Here is a 22,972-nt window from a genome sequence, read left to right as displayed (position 1 = left end):
ACAAACAAACAAACATTAAAAAGAAATTTTCTTAAAGAATCCCCCTCATAATGTTCTACTTCATGTCTCCTTGGAAATTTTCAAGAAAGGCCATGTTTAACTATGACCTCAGTAGCAAGTACTGTGAATGCCAGGGTAAGTTACATATCTAGTGGGATAACACTTCTTCAGTTTTCTTTCTTTATGACCACCTCTTTCTATCTGATAGCCCCCGGTTCTTCTCCTGTCTGTATTACAGCACTAAGTGTCTTTGCCTTTTCGGAGCGGTCAAGGCCCCAGAGAAGTCCAGTCTGCGGGGAGACCCTGACAACCCTGCTGACTAGATTCCTGCCCTTCGCTGAGTCCTGCTGTGGGGTTTCTGTGTGTCCCCTCCAGCACTGTGCCCCCCTCACGTAGTTCATCATCGGCTGGAACTCAGAAAGCAGCTCCTCAAAGCATACAGCACACCTTTGCTCCTGTTACCTGCCAGTACTGGCAACTTGGAATGAAAAGGAGATTCACTTGTCAATTCTGACTCTAAGTGCACATGAGGGCAGCTCATCCACTATGAGCTAGAAATCACTGAGTCTGATCATTAATAATCTGCTTATCATTTTTCCTCTCTTGCCGTTTCCTTCCGGCCATCATCAGAATTTAGAAGTACAACTGCTCACATTCTCCTAGGATATGAGAGAAGAAAATCACTGATTTTGCCACTCTGCTAGTAATCGGGGAAAAATTAAAAGAAGGGGCTAAACCAAAAAGCCAGAGTAACAGTGGGGATTTATTCATATCATCTGAGTCCTCTAAGTATTACTTTTGTCTATCCTAGGAGAACATTTATCAATTTTTCAATTTTTCAATTTGACAAGCAACTTTAAGAGAGAAAATTTGAGAGAGAAAATATGGCTTTTCATTACATAGGCCCATATCATATGACCCCCCCCCCCACATATTTTAGATATTTAACTGCTTCTGATTTTTAAGTCATGCGAATATGATGACCTATGTATGGGTCATTATACTCTCCTTGACACCCCCATGTGTATTCTCACATAATGTTCATTTTATCATGCTGGCATCTCTTTAATGTATGGTTTTTGGAAGAAACACTACTCACATTTAAAAAATATATTACTAAAAAGATATGTTAGAAAACTAAAATCATCTCGTTTGATTTCAGAATTAGCTACAACCAATAGATATTTGACCATGAAAATGGAATTATCGCAAGAGAGTAATGTCCCCCTGCCATAGTTCACAATCCAACATTGTGTCTTAGGGAGACCATAGCAGATTACAATGAATTTGTGAAGGATTGTCATTTAAAGACCATTCCAGATAAAACAGTAAAGCTTTTTTAAGAGTCCTAAGTCAGACCTAGTCACTGAGTTCCTTAAATACAGAGTGCACTGAGGAGTTTAACTCAGGGAAAGTACATTTCTGAGAGGGATTGGTGTCGTTACTAATATGGTCTATTTATTGGTTAAGAAATAATGTCTTATGGAGAATAGGACAGTAAACACGGTGGTGCTTGAAGGTTAGTTGTTTTGCTTGCAAATCATTTCTTTTCCTGATGTCTCTGACAGGGCCGCATCAGTTGTACGGGACGGCTAATGGTACAGGCTGTAAACCAAAGAGGTCGCAGTCCCCGCTCTCCCTCAGGCCATCCTCATGTCAGAAGGTATTTCACACGTTGCTTCTCATAGGTGTTACTACGGTTTCATTTCAGTTATTACTATAAATTCAACACTACTAGAACCGTGATATGACCCCAAAAGTGAACACAGTTGCAAGACAGAAGAAAGTGAATACAATCTTAAAATGATACATTGTACGGCTCCCTGATTATTCTTGTCTGCAATTCAGAAACGGGAAAGGAACAAACGGTTGCCAATGTCGCTAAGCCCAGTTAGATATACTATCACTAATTTGTTAATTGGGGCCCAATTTATGTATGAAGATATCAAGACTCAACACCTTTAAATGGCAGCACATTAATGTGAAAATACCAGTAAACGATACACAGATATTCAAAACCAAACTTCTCCAACCAACAGCTGTCTAGACTGCCCATTACAAATTATTGCCACTAGATTTCTTAAAATCAGCTAGTTTCCTAATGTTCACATTTCAGTCACTTCTAAAGAGTTTATTTTAGATGACAGTTTTGTAGGCAAGGTGTGTCCTATTTTAAATGCTCAACAGATACTTGCTAACAATAGAGTGTGCTTTCTAGTCCTAGTTAACCCTGAGTTTGTGCAAGGATGTTGATGGAGTAACAGTAGGCAGAGACAAGGAAAGGATATTGCACTTAAAAAAAGAATATGGTAAGTCAACCAGCCTGTCATCTTGGGTTCCTATTTAGGCATTTTACACAGTATGCTCAAATAGCCCAGACAGTAAACTACAGGCCACAGATGCAAACACTTTTGGTGAAGAGAATGCATACTAAGTTAGGCTCACAGAAGGTAAGCACCAAACAAGTGGTGTTTCTGCACCTCCTCGTGATTGGATGCACAGAGTCCTTTGTTCAACAATTTGGAAGACAATTCTGGCTCTGAAACACACGGGGGTTTAATTCTAACTTGTTTGTGACAGTGTCTGTTCACAGGAACCTGTGCCTGTATGTGTGAACGTAAACACAACATAGTACCACATCCATGCTCTTGCATTTTTTTTTCTTCTGCTTCGCTTGTGTCTTCAATACATTTAAGACTGTCCATGTGCCAGTGTCTCCTAGGAAAGCATTTTGTTCATAAATTAGACCTGTAGTTAGAGAAGAGGAAACTACCTAAAACTGGGAATTACTGACCTATTAATTATACCGCTCTTGCATTTGTTCTGCTTTTTCTGGTTAAATATTTTTAAACTTCTAGTGATTAGTGACAATCTTATTCCTTTCTTACATCTTCCCTGCAATTACTTTAAATTTTATTGCTCTTAAAGGTGCCTCTAGCAACATACTTAAAAGTGAGAGAGGTACACAAAATCTGGAAGATTTGCACAATTTTATTTTAAAGCTAAAAAATATATAATTTGTTTTCCTGGTTAATATGAAAAGGAATTTTGATTGGAAAGATCTGAAATTCTTACAAAATAATAAGAAATGTTAATTTCCTATAAATTTAAAATCATAGTGGGAAGTTGTAATTACTACTGAAAAAGATTTGGCAAAAAATGAGCAGCAGTTGTTGCTACTTCTCATATAGCTTTCGAAAGTATTTAGGAAAAAAATAGGTTAATATAGAGTACTTCATTTTTTCCCATTTCCCCTTTTATTATTCATATTAGTTCTAAGAATTAGGATAGCAGAGTTATTTAACACCAGAAAGTAGCAGACTATTAAATTTCTAATAAACTTGGAAATGAACAAGGTTTTGCTTTTTTGACTTTATGTGTAAACTGTAGGAGTAAGAATCAGGTAAGGAAATTATATTATTGCTCCACATATTATTAAAAAAATAAATGACTGAGAGTCTGAAAATAACTTCTATCTTCCCCTCCCCCTCCCTCTTTGTTTTCTTCCTTTCCTTTCATCTTTCTATCTGTTTATTATCTGTCTTGTGCTAAGGCCTCGTTCTAGATCAAGGGACAGTGGAGATGAAAACGAACCAATTCAGGAGCGATTCTTCAGACCTCACTTCTTACAGGCTCCTGGAGACCTAACTGTTCAAGAAGGAAAACTCTGCAGAATGGATTGTAAAGTAAGAGCTGGTTATTGCCTGCAAATCTCTGGCTTCCCTTCTCCCCTCACTGACATTACTCTTGAATTCCTTTTAGGGAAATTATGTAAGGTATACATACATCTTTAAAATGTTTTCCAGCATACATCAGGGAAAAAAATGAAATATACTAGATGTTTATATATTGTTTTGTCATTCTTTTAAATTTTTACTAAATGTTTTCTTTCTTTAGAACTCTAAAACAAAGTCACTGGGAGGTTTTTTCCCTTTAAGTTTCCAATTTTGTTGAAGTAGTAAATGTGTTAAATCTGTTACATGTCCTAATAATTTATCTTCATTCTTTTTTCATATAAATTTTGTAGTCATGTATTTACTCTTTTATTCCTCCCATTTCCAAGGTTAGAGTGACATCCTTCTCTCACCCTTTTTACAGCAAGGCTTCTTAACCCAGGGTCCTTGGGGAGGCAGCTTTCATTAGGTGTGTGAGTTTTGAAATTGCATACAAAATTATGTATATGATATAGCTTTCACCAGTTTCTCAAAGGAGCTCAAGGCCAGAAATGTTTAATTACCACTGCTCTGAAATTTTTTATGATTGTTTTGGTTTTTTGCCCCATTATTTATTATAAGTTTTAGCTCTTAAATACGGAAAAGGTTTTTAAAAATTATTTGGGGTCCCTCTGCTGGTTCTGTCTGGGATTGCAGAACACAAATGTAAGGTACTTGAGTATTAAATCTAGGTTTATAGAAATGTGTTTTAAAAAGTACTCTTCAGAAGTATTTTATTTTCCAACATAATTCTCTCTACAGTATAAGTACAAAAGTTGAGTTTCAGCATCTGTGTATTTATATGTATATTTTTGGTCTATAATTAATTCATATAGACTACCTGTAAGATGACATTTAACAGAGTAAATTTTATTTTAGTTATTAGATGATACCAAGGGATTATTACTTCATGTGTAAAAAGGTCTAAAAAAATCTACATTTTTTTAAGAAAAAAATTATCAGTATATGTAAGCTTTAAGAAGAAAAAAATCAAAGTAAGCCTTATATCACTAAAGCAACAGATAGATTTACCCCCAAAAAAGCACCACTCCCCTGCTTTTTTTTAAAAAAAAAATTTTTTTTTCAACGTTTATTTATTTTTGGGACAGAGAGAGACAGAGCATGAACAGGGGAAGGGCAGAGAGAGAGGGAGACACAGAATCGGAAACAGGCTCCAGGCTCTGAGCCATCAGCCCAGAGCCTGACGCGGGGCTCCAACTCACGGACCGCGAGATCGTGACCTGGCTGAAGTCGGACGCTTAACCGACTGCGCCACCCAGGCGCCCCTCCACTCCCCTGCTTTTAACCCATTAGGTGCATTCCTAGACACTAACTACCATTGACCTGGTACTAAGTGCTAAAGGAAAATGACTAATCCAATCCCTCTAGTAACAAATTTGCTCATCTCCCTCCTCCCATCCCCATATCAGCTCAGAGCATGTATCTGTTCAAAATTATGACCTGCTTATAATGACCTTAAATTTCTGAAATCAGGCCTTCTTTACACAACCAGAAAAGCTGGAATTAGAATAGGGGTAGAAGAAGTGGGCATTTTCCCTTTGCCTTTAACGTGATTAGGTCTGTACTGGCAGAGATGCACGTGGATCAGTGGTTTGAGAGTGCACAGTTACTTTGAAGGACTCTCCTACTAAACATACCATGACCTCAGTCAGGATCTAACCTAGCAAGGTGGCAGTGAGCAGTGCCACCTTATTTCTAACCTTGGGAAAGGCCTGGAGCCTGACCAGGAGTGTCCACTCCCTCCTCCTCCTCCTCCTCCTCCTCCTCCTCCTCCTCCTCCTCCTCCTCCCACCTCTAGTGACCTCCAAACAGGTAAAGCAGTGTATGTGGAGAGCTGAGGGAGAGCAGGTGCCCAGATGGAGAACGGAGAGCCTGCCCTCTCCGAAGCCAAGCTAACTACTGCTGTTTGTTTCCAAACTGTCTTCATCCTTTTAGCCAGTAATTTCAGTTTCCTTTTTTCCCTTAAATTCTCGAGAACTTTGCTATATGTGCAGAGATGGGTATCTTATAGATACTCTTTTAAAGGAGAGTATCACGCAGCAAGAATGGAACTTGGCAGAGCTGGTTTTTCAAAAGAATTATTTTACAGTCCAAATGATATCTTTTTGTATGCAATTTCCCACTAGTAAATCTGGGGTGGGGGTGGGAAAAAAAAAAGCCTTCCTTAATGGTGCTTTTCTTCCCTTGGACAATCAAGGGCAAAACTATAAAGAGCTGACAGATGGCAACCATCCCTACCCCTTCACAGCACAATGTGTTATTAGCAATTAAATGTGCTTTTATCTGGTCTCTGGTCAACACAACTGTCATGCTCTCAGGATTTTATGTTTCCATTGTGATGCTAATTTGTTGAGATGGCTTTCTGGGTAATTTCATATTGCTCTTGTTACTTAATTTCAAAGATGATAAAATAATAATAGCTCTGTGTGCTGATGGATGCATTAACTGATGTCTCCATAGCTATGGCAACCCTTTGATAATAAGCTTTATAGTGTATAAATGCCAGCTGAGTGTGTTATTGTGGTTGGACACCTTTTTCCAAAGAGCTCAGCGCCCTGATCCCAGTAATCTTCATAACCGTGGTGAGGTAAGACAACAAATTTTTTTAAGTCCCCTGTTTTCCTTTTCTCTAGGAAATCTAAGAGATCTAAGATATTATAAGAGATCTAAGAGATACAAGAGATGTTTAGAAGGGAGTCCATGACTGCTCAGTAAGCCATTGAAAGGTTTAAGCAAAAGAGTAACGTGAGCCGACACTAAAACCCATCCTTATAGTACCAGAGGAGGAATCATGGTGGTTTCCCAGCTATTAACGATTTCATTGTTTCAGTATTAGAGAAATTTATATGCTCCTTTCTGGTTTAGGTCAGTGGGTTACCAACCCCAGATCTAAGCTGGCAACTAGATGGAAAACCTATACGCCCCGACAGCGCTCACAAGATGCTCGTGCGTGAGAACGGGGTGCACTCTCTGATCATAGAGCCAGTCACGTCACGAGATGCTGGCATCTACACATGTATAGCCACTAATCGAGCAGGACAAAACTCATTCAGCCTGGAGCTTGTGGTTGCTGGTAAGCAAGTCTGTGAATTTTTTTCTCTCAGAATGAGTATCGGCTGTAAAAATGTAAATTGATCCTGCATTATTAACCAGTATGGAGAACACATAAAACTGCTGAAAAAAATAGAGTGTATCATCAAAGTAGCCAACTAGGACACAAGACTTACCAAATCAGAAACATAAATTGTTTTCAGTGTAGCCATTATTATTTATCTTTCCCTTCTCCCATTAGCCTGGCCAAGAGAGAGGAGGAATTTAGCAGCTGTTCTGGTCATTCTGTTTCTCATGTGTGAGTTGGCCTCCAGTGTTCCATAGAGGAGCAATGGCATCATGGATTCCAGAACCAAACTTACATATAGGATTTGGCTGATGCATACAGTGCTACCCAGTTTTTAAAGAGGCACTGGCTTCAAAATTCAAAACTTCTAAACATTATCATTTACCCCTAGTGTCACAGTCATATTCAAATTTGCTTTTTAATGAATCACATACTATTAAATTTTGTAAAAGTACATAATGTTATATAAAGTTTTACCCTTAGATAAGGAAGGTTTATAGTATCCTTAAGAGTTGAGCATCTATTATCTGTTCTCTTTTAAAAAAGAAACAGTGTTTATTTCTCATATCCCTATTTGCAAGGTGCTTCCTAACCACTGTATCACCTGGTCCTCATAAAAGCCCTAAGAGATAATTAGAGCAAATTTTCTTCCTCATTTTACAGGTGTAGAAATGAAGGAGTGTAAGCGACTCTCCCAGGGTCCTATTTAATAAACTGAGGGCCAGATTCCCATAGTCTGTTGACTCCTAGTGCTCTTCCCCACATGATGAGTCTTTATTTCTCTTTCAAGAAATAAAATAGCAATGAGAATAAAGCCCAGGAGGTCGTGGCTAAAATCCTGGATAATGATGCTAATTAAGGCACCAGGACATTTTTCACACACAAAAATCATAAATACCTGGGCTGTTGTAGTAGGTCTTAACTGTGCTTTTAAATTTTACATCAAGTATTTGATATTCCTACACAACTAGGATCAGTTTCATCCATTCCTCTAACCATCCCTCCTCCAACCAAAACTGTTCAGCATTCTCCTGTTTAATGTTCCCTTGGGTCATATCTGTCCTCAGGATGAGACTTGAAGGTCTGAAAGACACAGGCATCCTGGTGTGCCTGGTCAGCACTTGCATTAGAAAGGTGGCAGTGCACAGCGATTACAGGTGTCATGTCTTTGGCGTCAGATCTCAGTTCTAATCCCCACTCTCGTCCGCTGGCTATGTCCTTTGACACATACATAACATCTCTGCAACCCAATTCCCCCATGTGTAAAATAGGGACCATAATGCCTCACAGAACTTTTATAAGGATTATGTCATTTTAAATGTTTATTTTCGAGAGAAGAGAGAGCGTGAAATGGAGAGGAGCAGACAGATAGGGAGACACAGAATCAGAAGCAGGCTCCAGGCTCCCAGCTGTCAGCACAGAGCCCAACGCAGGGCACGAACCCACAAGCCGCAAGATCATGACCTGAGCTGAAGTTGGATGCCCAACCACCTGAGCCACCCAGGCGCCCCAAGGATTATGTCATTTTATAAGGATTAAATCATGCAAAGCTCTGTATCATCAGTTCCCTGTGTAGCAATGCTCCCAAATGGTGGATGTTCTTCCTACTGGAGAGTGGCTTTGACATTAAGGTTCATTTTATGCCTTGTATGCTCTTTTCAAACTGGGATCCAGAAAAAGAATATTGAGTGAGGTCTGGTCCCACTTTCCCTCAAACAGCCTAGGGCAGGAAACCATATGAAATACGGTTAATGAAATAAAAGTATAATCCTCTACATCATTCAAGGTCTTAGAGAGTCTTAGGTATTTGAAATTTTCAGGTAGAATTTTTATTCTCTTCACCTGTTTCTTCCCTAGCTGTTTTGCCTTGACATATTTGTCATCCCAAAGGAGAGGGTGGTTGATAAAAACATGCATCCTCAAGTTCATTATTGGGAGCTCAGAAGAAAATAATTAAACTTTATTCTTTTTCTGAAATTGTTTACACCTCAGATCTAAGAAAACAATTTCCCATTGGATAGTAATACTCAGAGTGTTATTAACAAATAGTTCTAACTTTTTCAGTTTAAGTCATAAAGTTGTCTCTTATGGCTTCCTTCCTTCAAGGTAATAATAAAGTTGTCTTTTTATAGCTTTCTTCAGAGAATACAAACCGGAGTTTATAATTTGGAAGATGTATATTCCTAGTTTATACATAACAATTTAAAGCTGCCAAATTTAGATAAAGATGTGTCCCCCACTTTTTCCCCTTTAAATTCTATGGTATGTCTCATTTAAGCCAAGACTTAACAAATCTTCATAGCAGACATTTCAGATTGCAGGAAGGGAATCTGAGTGGATCAAATTCCTAGAAAGACTTGTTCTCCTCAGAGTCACTAGGTGGCAGTGGTTGGTAAAGGCTGCGAGTGCTTGGTGACATAATTAGTAGTGAAGCCATCCCAGATGCTAGCAATGACTTAGGAGTGTCATGCAGCCTGTCAGACAGGCATTCTGTGGACCAGATGGCCAGTGGACTGTGTGGGCCTGTCAGACTTGAATTAATTGAGGAAATAAATGAGTGGAATGAAGCATAGGAACCTTTCTTGGTAAAAGAATAATTTGGAGAGAGGACTAGCATCCTAACCACCTGAAGTGAAAAATGGTACCATAAAATAAAAGGTCTGTTTAAGCGATATTTCTAAAAGCTTCTGGATTCTTTATAGTGCCACTTTTGTATATCACTGATACATCATGCATCTCATGTTTCCTTAGCTAAAGAGGCACACAAACCCCCTGTGTTTCTCGAGAAGCTGCAAAACACAGGAGTTGCGGATGGGTACCCCGTGCGACTGGAATGCCGTGTTTCGGGCATGCCACCGCCTCAGATATTTTGGAAGAAAGAAAATGAGTCACTCACTCACAGCACTGACCGAGTAAGGTGAGAATACACGATGACTTAACTTAATCCACACCTGCTCAATAGGCCCTAAGGATATATAAAGATGCACTTTATATAGCACATAAATCTGTGTAAGAGTCATGCTATTAATGATATCAAAGACAAAAATCACTCTTCACCCTAATGTATGATTAAGCTTTTGGAAGGAAGCCCTAATGGCATGTGATGAGGCACATTCTAACTTAATTTCATCGTGATTTTTGAGTGTTATGTCTAAAACAAAAGATGAATTCATTCGCTTCAGTGGCGATACAGAAACTATTCAGTGGGCTTTGTAAAGGCAATCCTCGACTAGAAATTAAGTGCGCACATTTATTCAACCTCTTGATGTCTGCTCTTCTCTCCCATTAACTTTAATGGGGCTAGCAGCCTTTCCAGAATAAGTATGACCCTATTATCCGCTACTTGCACAATTCTGTTTCTAATGATCTAATTAAAAATGATGCTTCGTGTCCAAAGCCACTCTTTAAAAATTTAGAACGCTAATGACTTTATCCATTTCTCCAGCATGCACCAGGATAATCATGGCTACATCTGCCTGCTCATTCAGGGAGCCACAAAAGAAGATGCTGGGTGGTATACAGTGTCAGCCAAGAATGAAGCAGGGATTGTGTCCTGTACTGCCAGGCTGGACGTTTACAGTGAGTGCCGCTTCATCTCATCTCATTGCATTTATTCGTTAAATCATGAAAAATTAGACATCGGGACAGCAAATCACATGACTTTTATATAAGCTTATAAACAACTCTAGCATTTTATTTGCCAAAAATTTCATACTGCTCTTTCTCTTTCTATTTATAGTTTCTCAACATTAATAGTGAACTACACCAGGAGAACAAATACCCAAGTATCATTCAGGAACTTTGCATTAGTAGCCAAATATGCATGTTTATTTCTCTGACTTTGGCTAGTCAGTTGTTGGCTTCCTTACTCAAGCATCCTTAGGAATTAACAGTAGGCAAAGACATAACCATGTTGTTCACATTTTCTTGTTACTGTGTTCTGCAAATGACTACCTCTTAACATTTCTTCCTGTATTATAATCCTATCACAGTGTCTTCATGCACTCTAAATGTGTGTACCATTGATCCTGGAATGCATACTTCTTGTGGCTTAGCGCTTTCCTCCTTAATATACATTAAGCAGCTTAGCAATAGGTTTGTGTTTGTGTATGAATATTTGTGTACACGCATCCTGAGTTATTCACGGACTAGTACAATAGCATTATGCGATCTATTGACGTAAAGAAAACTACTAGAAAAAATTAAGAACTGATTTTCAAACTTTACCTCTTCTTGAATAGGAAGTAACTTTGTGAGGTTCTTCAAGGTTGAGTGACCTCAACCTTCCCTACTGCCCAGTTTTTTTCAATTGATTAGTGTTAAAAACATCCATCCAGAATACACCTATTGTAATTATTATAGCATTTATACATTTTGAGCTTTGAAGATTTTTTTAAGAGGGAAAGAGTTGAGAATTAGGAATCTGAGTGACTATTTCGAAAGATTTCCTGTGCTGCAGTAAGTATTTAAAACAAACTACACCAAACTACTGTGTAGCTATTATAGTCCCACTACCCTGCAGTAAATCTGCAGCATATGAGGAAAATGCAAAACTGTGCTTAAATTTTAGGATTTCTACCATGACAAAGAACGTGTGTCTGGTACATATATAAAGACATACTGTATTTACTTGAAACATTTAAGTGCTTTCCAATTACATCTTGTTTATTTTAAAAATGTTATTTTTCCTTTTTCCTTTTTTATTGTAGCCCAGTGGCATCAGCAGCCACAGAGCACCAAGCCAAAAAAAGTACGGCCCTCAGCCAGTCGCTATGCAGCGCTTTCGGACCAGGGACTGGACATTAAAGCAGCCTTCCAACCTGAAGCCAGCCCGTCTCACCTGACACTGAACACTGGCTTGGTGGAAAGTGAGGACCTGTAATCCAACATTCTTGTTAAAGCTGAGACACTGAAACAACCATTGCCTTGACCAACATACTCCTTTGTCACATTACATAAAGGGCAAAAACATACCTTTGACTGTAAGAAATAAACACCAAAATAATATTTTTCTTACTTGATATACCAAATTTAGAGTTTAAGTAGGTGATGCTAATAGAAATGTACACATTGCACAGAAAATTCACATTCATCATCCAATTTAAAACTTTTGGAATTTCTGTGATGAAAGCGATCTGAAATGCCAAATGCTAATGGAAATCCACTGTTCAAAAGTAACCAGAATTTGTATTTTCAGACGTGCCTTTAAACACTAGCTATAGGTGCTACATAGCATGACAGTGTGGAATGCTTAACACGAGGCAGTTGTACAAGTTAATACTAAAATGACTCGAAATGGGCAGCGTATTCAGACAGCTACAGTGAACCAAGTGCAATATGTGGGGATGAAAAGGAAGAGGAAATGACAAATCCAAGTAAATGCCTTGTCTTTGCAAATTGTTTTATATTAAATCATAAGGAAGGAATTACTTGCCTTAAATCTTAATAAGGTTGATACCTTAGTTCTTAACTTTCTTTTTCTTTATGTGTAGTATTTTCTTCTCATGCTACCTTGGTAGGAAGCTTACTTACAGACCATATTAAAAGGCTAATTTAAATATAAATAATATAAAGTATCCTGAATAAAGCAGAACTATATTACAGTCCATTCCACGAAAGACACCCCCACTCACCCAAATGGCCAAGGCATATAGTATTCAGAGGAAAGACGGGCCTGGAAGGAGTAGGAAGAATGAAGGAAAATGCTACCGGCACACTTACGTTGTATTCATGGAGATAAAAGTCGATGGGCGGGAGACATGATAGAGGCCAGGCTTTTTTTTGGTTTTCCTCAAAATTAAAGTATAGGTGGAAAAACACTGCCACTCAAAAGTCAGGGGATCTAGGGGCAGCTGGGAGATTGGAGCACATGTGCTATGGAAGTTTCAGTGTGTCTGAAGTCTGTGTAGTAGCTGAAGAGGTTAGATGTGTTGAGCAAGTGGAAAATGGGCCGAGACTGCAAGATTGGCATCAAAGAGAAACTGCCTGTGGGAGCTAGTCTACTCGAGGGAAATGGATTCTTGGGAGAGACAAAAACAGGTTTGTGCCATAATCTATTTTTTTTCCCAATGACACCAATATGGTGAGTGAAAAACATTGGTTCACTTCCACGCTGCCATGAAACCTTGCCTTAAGGTGCTGGGTTCTGGGTAGTTTGTAAAGGCATCTCTGCAAAGACAGACTGCTTTTTGAATGCATATTGATCCTTGCAACAGCTAGATTGAGAGGATTCTGACCAGACTTGATGGCTTTAAGTCGGAACCAATAAACTTTAGAAAGGAGAAAAAACAATTTGGCCGGATATTATGGTATTATAAGACATGAGGTTTTAATGGTACTTTGCTATGAAAAGAAAACACTGTATTCCTTATGCAAAACACATATATCTTTCATTATTTATAATAAAAACGTTGAACTGTCTTAGCTCAGTTAATTCAATACGTAGTATTTTTTAAAATAATTTTATATCTGTGTACCACCCCATATATTTCATATTACTGCTTCACATGTACAGCTTTCTACTTTTTAAGAACACCAACCAACCAAGTTTTAAATGATTCATAGGCTTAATCACTGGGTGGCAGATGTTCTTTGCAGAGTGGTGCAAGTTTCTTTGACCACACTTAATATGCATTGCTAATATGGAATTTAAGATACCATACAAAGTCTTTCATGGACCTATCTATATTGTAGAATTATGACTTACGTCATTATCTTACTTGCCAAATTTTTCTGAATGTGACTGTTTGCTAATTTGCTGGGTTTGGGGTTAAGTAGCATTATTTGCCACCTTTTATGTTGTATTTATAAAAAAAGTACTATCATACTACTTTGGATTGTTGTGCTGGTGTAATGTGGATTTAACATCAATAAATATTTAACAAATAATAGTTGCAATTTTGTGAAGCAAAATATTCCATTGGTGTAGTTTTCTATTGGGGCTGTAATTAGTACAAACTTAGAAGCTTAAAATAACGTTTATTAGCTCACAGTTCTATAGGTCAGAAGAGCTGGGTTCTGTGCTCAGAGTTCTAGAAGGCTAACTTCTATCAACACATCCATGGGACTACATTCTCATCTAGAGCTCTCCCAAGCTCGTTTCTTTGCAGTTGCAGGACAGAGGTCTCAACGTAATCTGTCAGCTAGGAGCCGCTCCCCACTCCTACAGGCCACCTGCATTCCTTGCCATGTGGTCTCCTCCATTTTCAAAACCAGCAAACAGACTCTCCCTCAGGACAGATCCATCCCACGCCTTGATCTTGTAAGGAGCCCAGCCCCTTCTAAGGGGTCACCTGATCAAATCAAAACCAAGTGAATACCTCTCTTTCCTGATAATCACCTGGTTTTTTTATCTAATTACATATGCAAAATCTTTTCAAAGCAACACCTCAATCTGTGTTTGATTGGATAACTGAGAGAAGGTGTATATACACCAGGAGGTGGTGACATTGAGAGCCATCTTAGAATTCTGCCTACCACACCAGTTTATATAAAAATTTCCTCTAAAATTGAAAAACTAGCCGAATCACTGCTACACATCAGGCAAACAAGAGACAACCCACAGCAAAACAAATAGAAGAGGATGAAACAATCTTGCCATAAACCCCACCCCTGGTGCGGCAGCCTACAATCAGGAGGGAGCTCAAAATCGCGCTTCAAGGATCAAAGGATCTGAACCCACAGGAGCACCCTAACTTTTAAGACCAGCACCTGAGAGACAACCCCCAAAACACCTAGTTTCACAAGCCAACGGGACTTAACATCCACAAGACCCATAAGGCTATAGCAATCTGCCAAACACTTGTTAAAAGGCTCCCATGGGGTTGCCCACACTAGAGACCAGTGCAGAGGCCGCCCGCTGAAAAGTGCCCAGTCTTTCTGTGAAAGAAGCCTATTTGCTCACCTTAAAACTTCAGCATGAGGGGTGGACACCTGATTTAACAAACATCTAGGGGCCCACTGAAATAATCTCCAAAGACTGAGGCTGGTAGGTACCATCTGTCTGCTCACCCCCTGCCTCACTCTAGGTCGCCAGTATTCCCAGGAAGAGTTTATGCAAATGCCTGGCACCCTGATTTTTGCTGCTGCCACCCAGGAAACACCCCTTGATTGCCTGGCTGTGGTGGCTAGCGGAAGCAGATCCCATGGGACTATAACAGGGAAACCGTTCTCAACCACCTACTGCCTGAGGGCTGAGCAGAGACAGAATGAAACAGTCTCTCTGCTAGAGACGACTATTGCTTATCGTCATAGCTGCAGCCAGAGGGGCAGGCTTCTGACACACACACCTAAGAGCCAACTATAATCCTCTCCAGAGACGACCTCCAAGGCAAGGCCAATCACTTCCCACTCTCCCGCTGCTTCACTCTAGATTGCTGGTATCGCCCCCAAAGGAGCTTGGGCACATGTCTGATGCCCTGGTTTTTGCAGCTGCTGCCCAGAGGACACCCCTCAACAGCCTGTCTCTGGTGGCCAATAGGATTTACATTCAGGAGCCCCATAAGGCTGTAATGAAGGAAATTCGTAACCAGCTATCCCTCCCACAAGATACAGCATAGAGACAGCAGACTGAAAAGCACTGCCAGTCTCTCTGTGAAAGAGAGGACAATTAGCTTGTCATCATAGCTGTGCCCTGAGGGGAGGCTTGTAATTAAATACACATCTAGGCCAGCAGGCACTATCTTCACACTCCGCCTCCACCTGGCCCCAGTTCACCAGTATTTCTAAGAAAGGAGCTCGTATACACATCTGGTACCCCTGCTTTTCTGGCTCCTTTCCAGAGGGCACATCGCTTGACAGCCTAGCCCAGCCCTGGTGACCAGCAGGGCTTCAACAGAATGGTAGCACACAAAGAAATAGCTCTTAACTGGCTATAGCCCCAGGATTCAGTACAGAGGCAGCACATATGCCCTTCTCCCAGTCTTCCGCTGAAAGAGGTATATTTGTATACTTCAAATGTTGCTGAGAATCTGGCTTCCAAACAGCCTGAAACTAGGTGCTGACTGAGGTTCTTCTACAGTTGGCACAATGACAAGTCTTGGCACCAGCCCCAACTACTAGGAGCCACTAAGGATGAAGTAGGCCGCTTAGACAATATCAAAGGTTCGAGCTAGGGCAGGGTTGGACAATAAAATTCATCTCCTACACCAGGCCACTCCTTCAAGACTGGGATAGGTGGCTACTTTATCCAAAGCATAAAAACCAATACAGAGTGTCAAGGAAAATGAACACAGACAACATTCCAAAGAAAGAACCAGATAAAACAAGAAAAAGGCCTTAGCATAATGGAAATAAGTGACTTACCTATTAAGAGTTCAAAATAACATTCATAATTATGCTCACCAAGCATAGAGGAAGAATGAATGAACAAAGTGTGAACTTCAAAAAGAGGCAGAGAATATAAGTCAGTACCAAACAGAAGTCTCAAGGCTGAAGAATAAATTAACTGAAAAATACAAGAGGGGTTCAACAGAAGACTAGATGAAAAAAATTAGAAAACGTCATGGCAAAAAAAGACCAGATGAAGAAAAAAGGATCAGTGAACTTGAGGATAGGGCACAGGAACTCATTCAATCACAGCAGCAAAAAGAAAAAAATGAGAGAGTTAAGATAGCTTACGGGACTTGTGAGACAACATCACACTGATCAACACTTGCAGCATAGGGTCCCAGAGGAAAAAAGAGAGAGAAAGAGGGAAAAAAATTTATTTCAGGAATAAGGGCTAAAAGCTTCCCTAACCAGGGGAGGGAAACCGACATCCAGACCCAAGAAGCCCACAGAATTCCAAAAAAGATGAACTCAAAGAGACCCACACCAAAACACATTATAACTAATGTGTCAAAAGTTAAAGGTATAGAGAAAATCTTAAAATCAGCAAGAGAAAAAAAAACAAACTTGTTACATACCAGTGAAACCGCAAAAGACTACCAGATTTTCAGCAAAAACTTTGCAGGCCAGAAGGAAATGGCATAATATATTCAAAATGATGAAAGAAAACAACAACAACAACAAAAACATCTAACCAAGACTACACTACCCAGCAAAGTTACAGTTCAGACCTAAAGGAGAGATAAGTTTTCCAGACAAAAGTTAAAGTTCATCACCACTAAACCAAACTTACAAAAAAGGTTAAAAGGTTAAAGGGACTTACTTAAGGTGAAAAGAAAGGGCACTAATTAGTTGCAGAAAAACATATGAAAGTATAAATCACACTGGCAGAGGCAAATTTAATACAGCAAAGGTAGTGGATTAATCACCTATAAAGCTAGAATAAAGGTTTAAAAAGCAAAAGGAATAACTATAATGACAATAATTGTTTAAGGAACACACAAGATAAAAAGCCATAAATTGTGACATCAAAAACATAAAATGGGTGGAGGAGAGTAAAAAAATAAGCTGTAGAATGTATGCAAACTTAAGTCATTATCAACTAAAAATAGACTTAACAACAGAAATTGTTTTATAGAAGTTGCTTTATAGAAGTTGTTTTATATAGTACCCACAAAGCTGAAACCAATAATAGACACACAAAAGATAAAGGAATCTAAACATACCACTACAGAAAACCATCAAATCACAAAAGAGCAAGGAAAGAAAGGGAAAAAGAATTACTAAACAACCAGAACAAATTAACAAAATGACAATAAGTATATACCTATCAATAAATACTTTAAATGAAAAGAGACTAAATTATCCAATAAAAAGACAAGAGTCGCTGGAAAGATGAAAACCAAGACCCATCTGTATGCTTCCTTTAAAAAATTCACTTCAGATTTAAGAACATACACAGACTGAAAGTGAAGGGATAGAAAGAGACATTCCATGAAAATGTTTCTGATAAAAGTCAAGATGGTAACAAAACACAAAGAAGGTCATTATAAGTAATAAAGGGGTCATTCCAAGAAGGGGATATAATTGCAAGTATTTATGCACTCACCTATTTAGGAGCACTAAAGATATAAAGCAAATATTAACAGATCTAAAGGGAGAAATACATAGCAATACAGTAACAATAAAGGAGTAATACCTCACTTTCATCAGCAGATAGATCATCCAGACAGAAAACTGGTGAGGAAACAGTGGCCTTAAACAACACATTAGACCAGATGGACTTAACAGATATATATATACAGAACATTCCATCCAAAAGTAACCGAACACACATTCTCAAGCACACATGGAACATTATCCAGAACAGATCATAGGTTAGGCCACAAAACAAGTCTTAACAAATTTAAGAAGGTTAAAATCATATCAAGCATCTTTTCTGACCACAATGGTAAGAAACTAGAAATCAATTACAAAAAGTAAACTGGAAAATTCACAAGTATGTGAAGTTTAAACAACATGTTACTGAACAACCAATGGGTCAAAGAAGAAATCAAAAGATAGATCAAAAAATACCTTGACAAATGAAAATGTAAATATATCACAACTTATGGAATGCAGCAAAAGCAGTTCTAAGAGGGAAATTTCATAGTAATAGATGACTACATTAAGACACCAGAAACATCTCAAACAACCTAATTTACATTATCAAGGAACTAGAAAAAGAAGAACAAATATAGCCCACAGTGAGTAGAAGGAGAGAAATAACAAATATCAGAGCAAAAATAAATACAGACAAAAAAGGCAATAGAAAGTAGACAAAAGGCAATGAAAAGAGCTGGGTTTTTGAATAAATAATCAAAATAGACAAAACTTTAGCTAGACTTACCAAGAAAGCGAGAGGACTCAAATAAAATGAGAAATGAAAGATGAGACATAGTGCTAATACCACAGAAATAACAAAGGATCATAAGAGACTACTATGAACAATTACACACCAACAAATTGGACAACCTAGAAGAAAATTATGTATATTCTTAGAAACATAAAACCTAACCAGAATGAAACATGAAGGAATAGAAAATCTCAACAGAACAAATACTAATAAGGAGATTGAATCAGTAATCAAAAACCTCCCAACGAACAAAAGTGCAGGACCAGATGGCTGGTCCTGAATATTACCACACATTTAAAGAAATATTAATACCAATCCTCCTTAAACTCTTCCAAAAAATAGAAGAGGAGGAGGGGACTCTAATGTCATTTTATAAGGCCAGCCTGACCCAGTATCAAAACCAGATAAGGACATCACAAGAAAAGAAAATTATAGGCCTGTATTCCTAATGAACATAGATGCAAAAATCCTTAACAAAATATTAGCAAACCGATTCATCAAAACATAAAAAGGGTTGCACAACATGATCAAGTGGGATTTATTCCAGGTATGTAAAGATGGTTTAACATCCACAAATCCATGTGATGTACCACATTAACAAAATGAAGAATAAAAACCATGACTATCTCAATAGATGCAGAAAAAGCATATGACAAAATTCATTACTGATTTATGCCTTTTTCAACTCTCAAAAAAGTAGGTACAGAGGGAATGCACCTCGATATAATAAACACTATGTATGACATGCCCATAGCTTACATCATACTCAATGAGGAAAACCTGAAAGCTTTACCTCTAAGATTAGAAACAAGGCACAGGTGCCCACTCTCACCACTTTTATTCAACAAATTACTGGAAGACCTAGCCAGAGAAATTAGACAAGGAAAAAAAAAGGCATCCAAGTTGGAAAAGAAGAAAAACTATCATTATATGCAAATGACATACTGCTATATGTACAAACCCCCAAAGACTCCACCATAAAACTATTAGAATAAATGAATTCAGTAAGTTTCAAGATACAAAATCAGTTGTGTCTCTATACACTATATATTAGAAAGAGAAATAAAACAGTCTTGGGGTACCTGGGTAGCTCAGTTGGTCAAACGTCCGGCTTCTGATTTTGGCTCAGGTCACAATCGCACCAGTTCACGAGTCCAACCCTACATCGGGCTCTGTGCTGACAGTGAAGAGTCTGCTTGGGGATTCTCTCCCTCTCCCTGTCTCTCTGCCCCTCTCTTGCTCATATGCACATGCATTCTCTCTCTCTCTCTCTCTCTCTAACTAAAAACAAAGAAATAAAGAAAAAAGAAAAGAGTCCCATTTATGATTGCATCAAAAAGAATAAAATATCTAGGAATAAATTTAACCAAGGTAAAAGAACTATACACTGAGAACTATAAGACAATGATGAAGAAACTTTCATGAAAAAGACACACATAAATGGAAATATATTCTATGCTCAGAGATTTTAAGAATTAATAGTTAAAATGTCCATAATACCCAAAGAAATCCATAAAATCAACATAATTCGCATCAAAATTCCAACAGCATTTTTCACAGAAAAAGAAGAAATAATCCCAAAATTGGTCTGGAATCACAAAAGACCGTGAATAGCCAAAGCAATCTTGAAAAAGAAGAACACAGCAGGAAGTGAAATTAGTCAGAGAAAGACAAAAATCATATGACTTCACTCATATGAGGACTTTAAGAGACAAAACAGATGGACATAAGGGAAGGGAAACAAAAATAATATAAAAACAGGGAGGAGGACAAAACAGAAGAGACTCATAAATATGGAGAAGAAACTGAGGGTTACTGGAGGGGTTGTGGGAGGGGGGATGGGTTAAATGGGTAAGGGGCACTAAGGAATCTACTCCTGAAATCATTGTTGCACTATATGCTAACTAATTTGGATGTAAATTAAAAAAAATTAAAAATAAAAATAAATAAATGAATAAATAAATAATTTTTTAAAGTGGGAAAAAAAAAGAACAAAGCAGGAAGCATCATGTACCCTTGTTTTAAATTATATTACAAAGCTACAGTAATCAAAACAGTATAGTATTAGCATAAAAAAAGTCACAGAGATCAATGAGACAGAATTCTGACCCCAGAAATAAATCCACACATATATGGTCAATTAATTTATGACAAAGGTGATAAGAATATACTCTAGGGAAAGAACAGTCTCTTCAATAAGCAGTGCTGGGAAAACTGGTCAGCCACATACAAAAGAATGAAACTGGACCACTATCTTATACCATACATTTAAAAAAATAACCCAACATGGAATAAGACTTGAACATAAGACCTAAAACCACAAAATTCCTAGAAGAAAAACATTATGTGGAAAGCTTGACATCAGTCTTGATGATGATATTTTGGATTTTATACCAAAAACAAAGGCAACAAATACAAAAATAAACAAGTGGAAGTTGTTTATTAAAATTAAAAAGTTTTTGAACAGCAAAGGAAACGATCAACGAACAAAAAGCCAATCCACTGAATGGCATTAAGTATTTGTAAATCTTATTCTCTGATAATGGTTAATATCTAAAACTTATAAAGAACTCATATAAATCAATAGCAAAAAAAAAAAGTCTTATTAAAAAATGGGCATAGGGGCGCCTGGGTGGCGCAGTCGGTTAAGCGTCCGACTTCAGCCAGGTCACGATCTCGCGCTCCGTGAGTTCGAGCCCCGCGTCGGGCTCTGGGCTGATGGCTCAGAGCCTGGAGCCTGTTTCCGATTCTGTGTCTCCCTCTCTCTCTGTCCCTCCCCCGTTCATGCTCTGTCTCTCTCTGTCCCAAAAATAAATAAACGTTGAAAAAAAAAAAAATTAAAAAAAAAAAAAATGGGCATATAGGGCATCCGACAGGCTCAGTCAGTACAGCATGTGACTCTTGGTCTCAGGGCTGTGAGTTTAAGCCTCATGTTGAGTTTAAAGGTTACTGAAAAATAAAATCTTAAAAAAAAACAAAACAAGGTAAAGAATCTGAATAGACATTTTAGCCAAAAAAAAACATACAGATGACCAAGAAACACATGAAAAGAAGCTTAATACCATTAATCATTAAGGAAATGCAAATCAAAGCCACAATGAGATACCACTTCATACCGATCAGAATGGCTATTACTAGAAATAGCAAGTGTTGGTGAGGATATGGAGAAAAGGTAACACTTGTGCACTGCTAGTGGGAATGCAAATTGATGCAGATGGTATGGAAAATAGTATAAAGGTTCCTAAAAAAAAATAGAAATAGAACTACCATATGATCCAGCAATTCCACTTCTGGGTATTTATCCAAAGGAAATGAAAACACTAACTAGAAAAGATATATGCACCCTACATTTCTTGCAGCATTATTTATAATAGTCAAGACACGGAAGCAACCTAAGTGTGCACTAATAGGTGAATGGATAAAGAAAACGTGGTATATATGACAATGGAATATTATTCAGCCATAAAAAAGAAGGAAATCCTGCCACTTGTAACAACATGGATGAATATTGAGGGCATTATGCTAAGTGAAATAAGCAGCAGAGAAAGGCAAATACTGTATGATCTTCTATGTGGAATCTAAAAAAACAAAAACAAAACAAAAAATCAAACTCACAGATACAGAGAAGAGATTGGTAGTTGCCAGTAGCAGGGGCTAGGGAGTAAGCAAAATGGTGAAAGTGGTCAAAAGGTACACACTTCCAGTTATAAAATAAGTAAGTCCTGGGATGTAATATACATGCATGATGCATGATGCATATTTGAAAGTTGCTTAAGAGGGGTTGCCTAGCAGGCTCAGTCGGTAGAGCATACGACTCTTGATCTCAGGGTGTGAGTTTGATCCCCACACTGGGCATGGAGCCTACTTAAAAAAAATAAGTAAAATAAATAAAATAAATATTTTTTAAAAAGTTGTTAAAAGAAGTAGATGTTAAAAGTTCTTATCACAAGAAAAAAAAGTTGTAATTATGTGTGGTGATGGAGGTTAACTAGATCTTATTGTGAGCATTTTGCAATATAAAAAGAATCATTATGTTGTATACCTTAAAGCAGTAATAAATGTCAATTATGCCTCAATAACAAGATACAAAAATGAAATTAAATAATTAAATACATCAATATATGAAACATTATAAATCTTGCAATAAAGAAATTTTTTCAATCTAATGTATTCCAAAGAAATTGCCACAGGATATGTTTTTCAAGAAGTATCTCATAAAAGCTTTTTATTCAGTGCTGATAAGATCAACATCCTGGGAAAAATGCTTGAAGAAGTAAGTGATGTCATAGAGGACAATTTTCCTTACAAAACTTCTGATTCTCAGGCTAGGAATGATCATCATCTTCTTAGACTTCTTCATTCATCCTAAGTACCATCAACTGACATTTCACTAGGAAA

At 38.0% G+C, this 22,972-nt stretch overlaps 2 protein-coding genes across 9 annotated transcripts in view; one reads left to right on the top strand and one right to left on the bottom strand.

The window, feature by feature from the left end:
- The window catches only part of PALLD (palladin, cytoskeletal associated protein), a 406,810-nt gene extending 393,070 nt beyond the window's left edge, over window positions 1-13,740 (top strand). For 6 of the 7 annotated variants that reach the window (XM_025921710.2, XM_086703911.1, XM_086703908.1 and 3 more), the window contains 6 exons: window positions 1,569-1,663; window positions 3,554-3,686; window positions 6,600-6,807; window positions 9,604-9,769; window positions 10,298-10,431; window positions 11,562-13,740. In XM_025921710.2, the coding sequence (XP_025777495.2) occupies window positions 1,569-1,663; window positions 3,554-3,686; window positions 6,600-6,807; window positions 9,604-9,769; window positions 10,298-10,431; window positions 11,562-11,734 (909 nt within the window). In that variant the 3' untranslated portion in view covers window positions 11,735-13,740. Of the gene's footprint in view, window positions 1-1,568; window positions 1,664-3,553; window positions 3,687-6,599; window positions 6,808-9,603; window positions 9,770-10,297; window positions 10,432-10,591; window positions 10,638-11,561 lie in introns of all 7 variants that reach the window. The other variant, XM_086703909.1, reaches the window with a different exon arrangement.
- The window catches only part of CBR4 (carbonyl reductase 4), a 138,605-nt gene that overhangs the window by 47,343 nt on the left and 68,290 nt on the right, over window positions 1-22,972 (bottom strand). The window lies entirely within an intron of this gene.

The sequence above is a fragment of the Puma concolor genome, chromosome B1, assembly GCF_028749965.1.
Source record: "Puma concolor isolate L17-30 chromosome B1, mPumCon1.1.hap2, whole genome shotgun sequence".
Lineage (NCBI taxonomy): Eukaryota > Metazoa > Chordata > Mammalia > Carnivora > Felidae > Puma > Puma concolor.
Note: the sequence above shows the minus strand (reverse complement) of the source record. Positions and strands in the feature narration are given on the sequence as shown.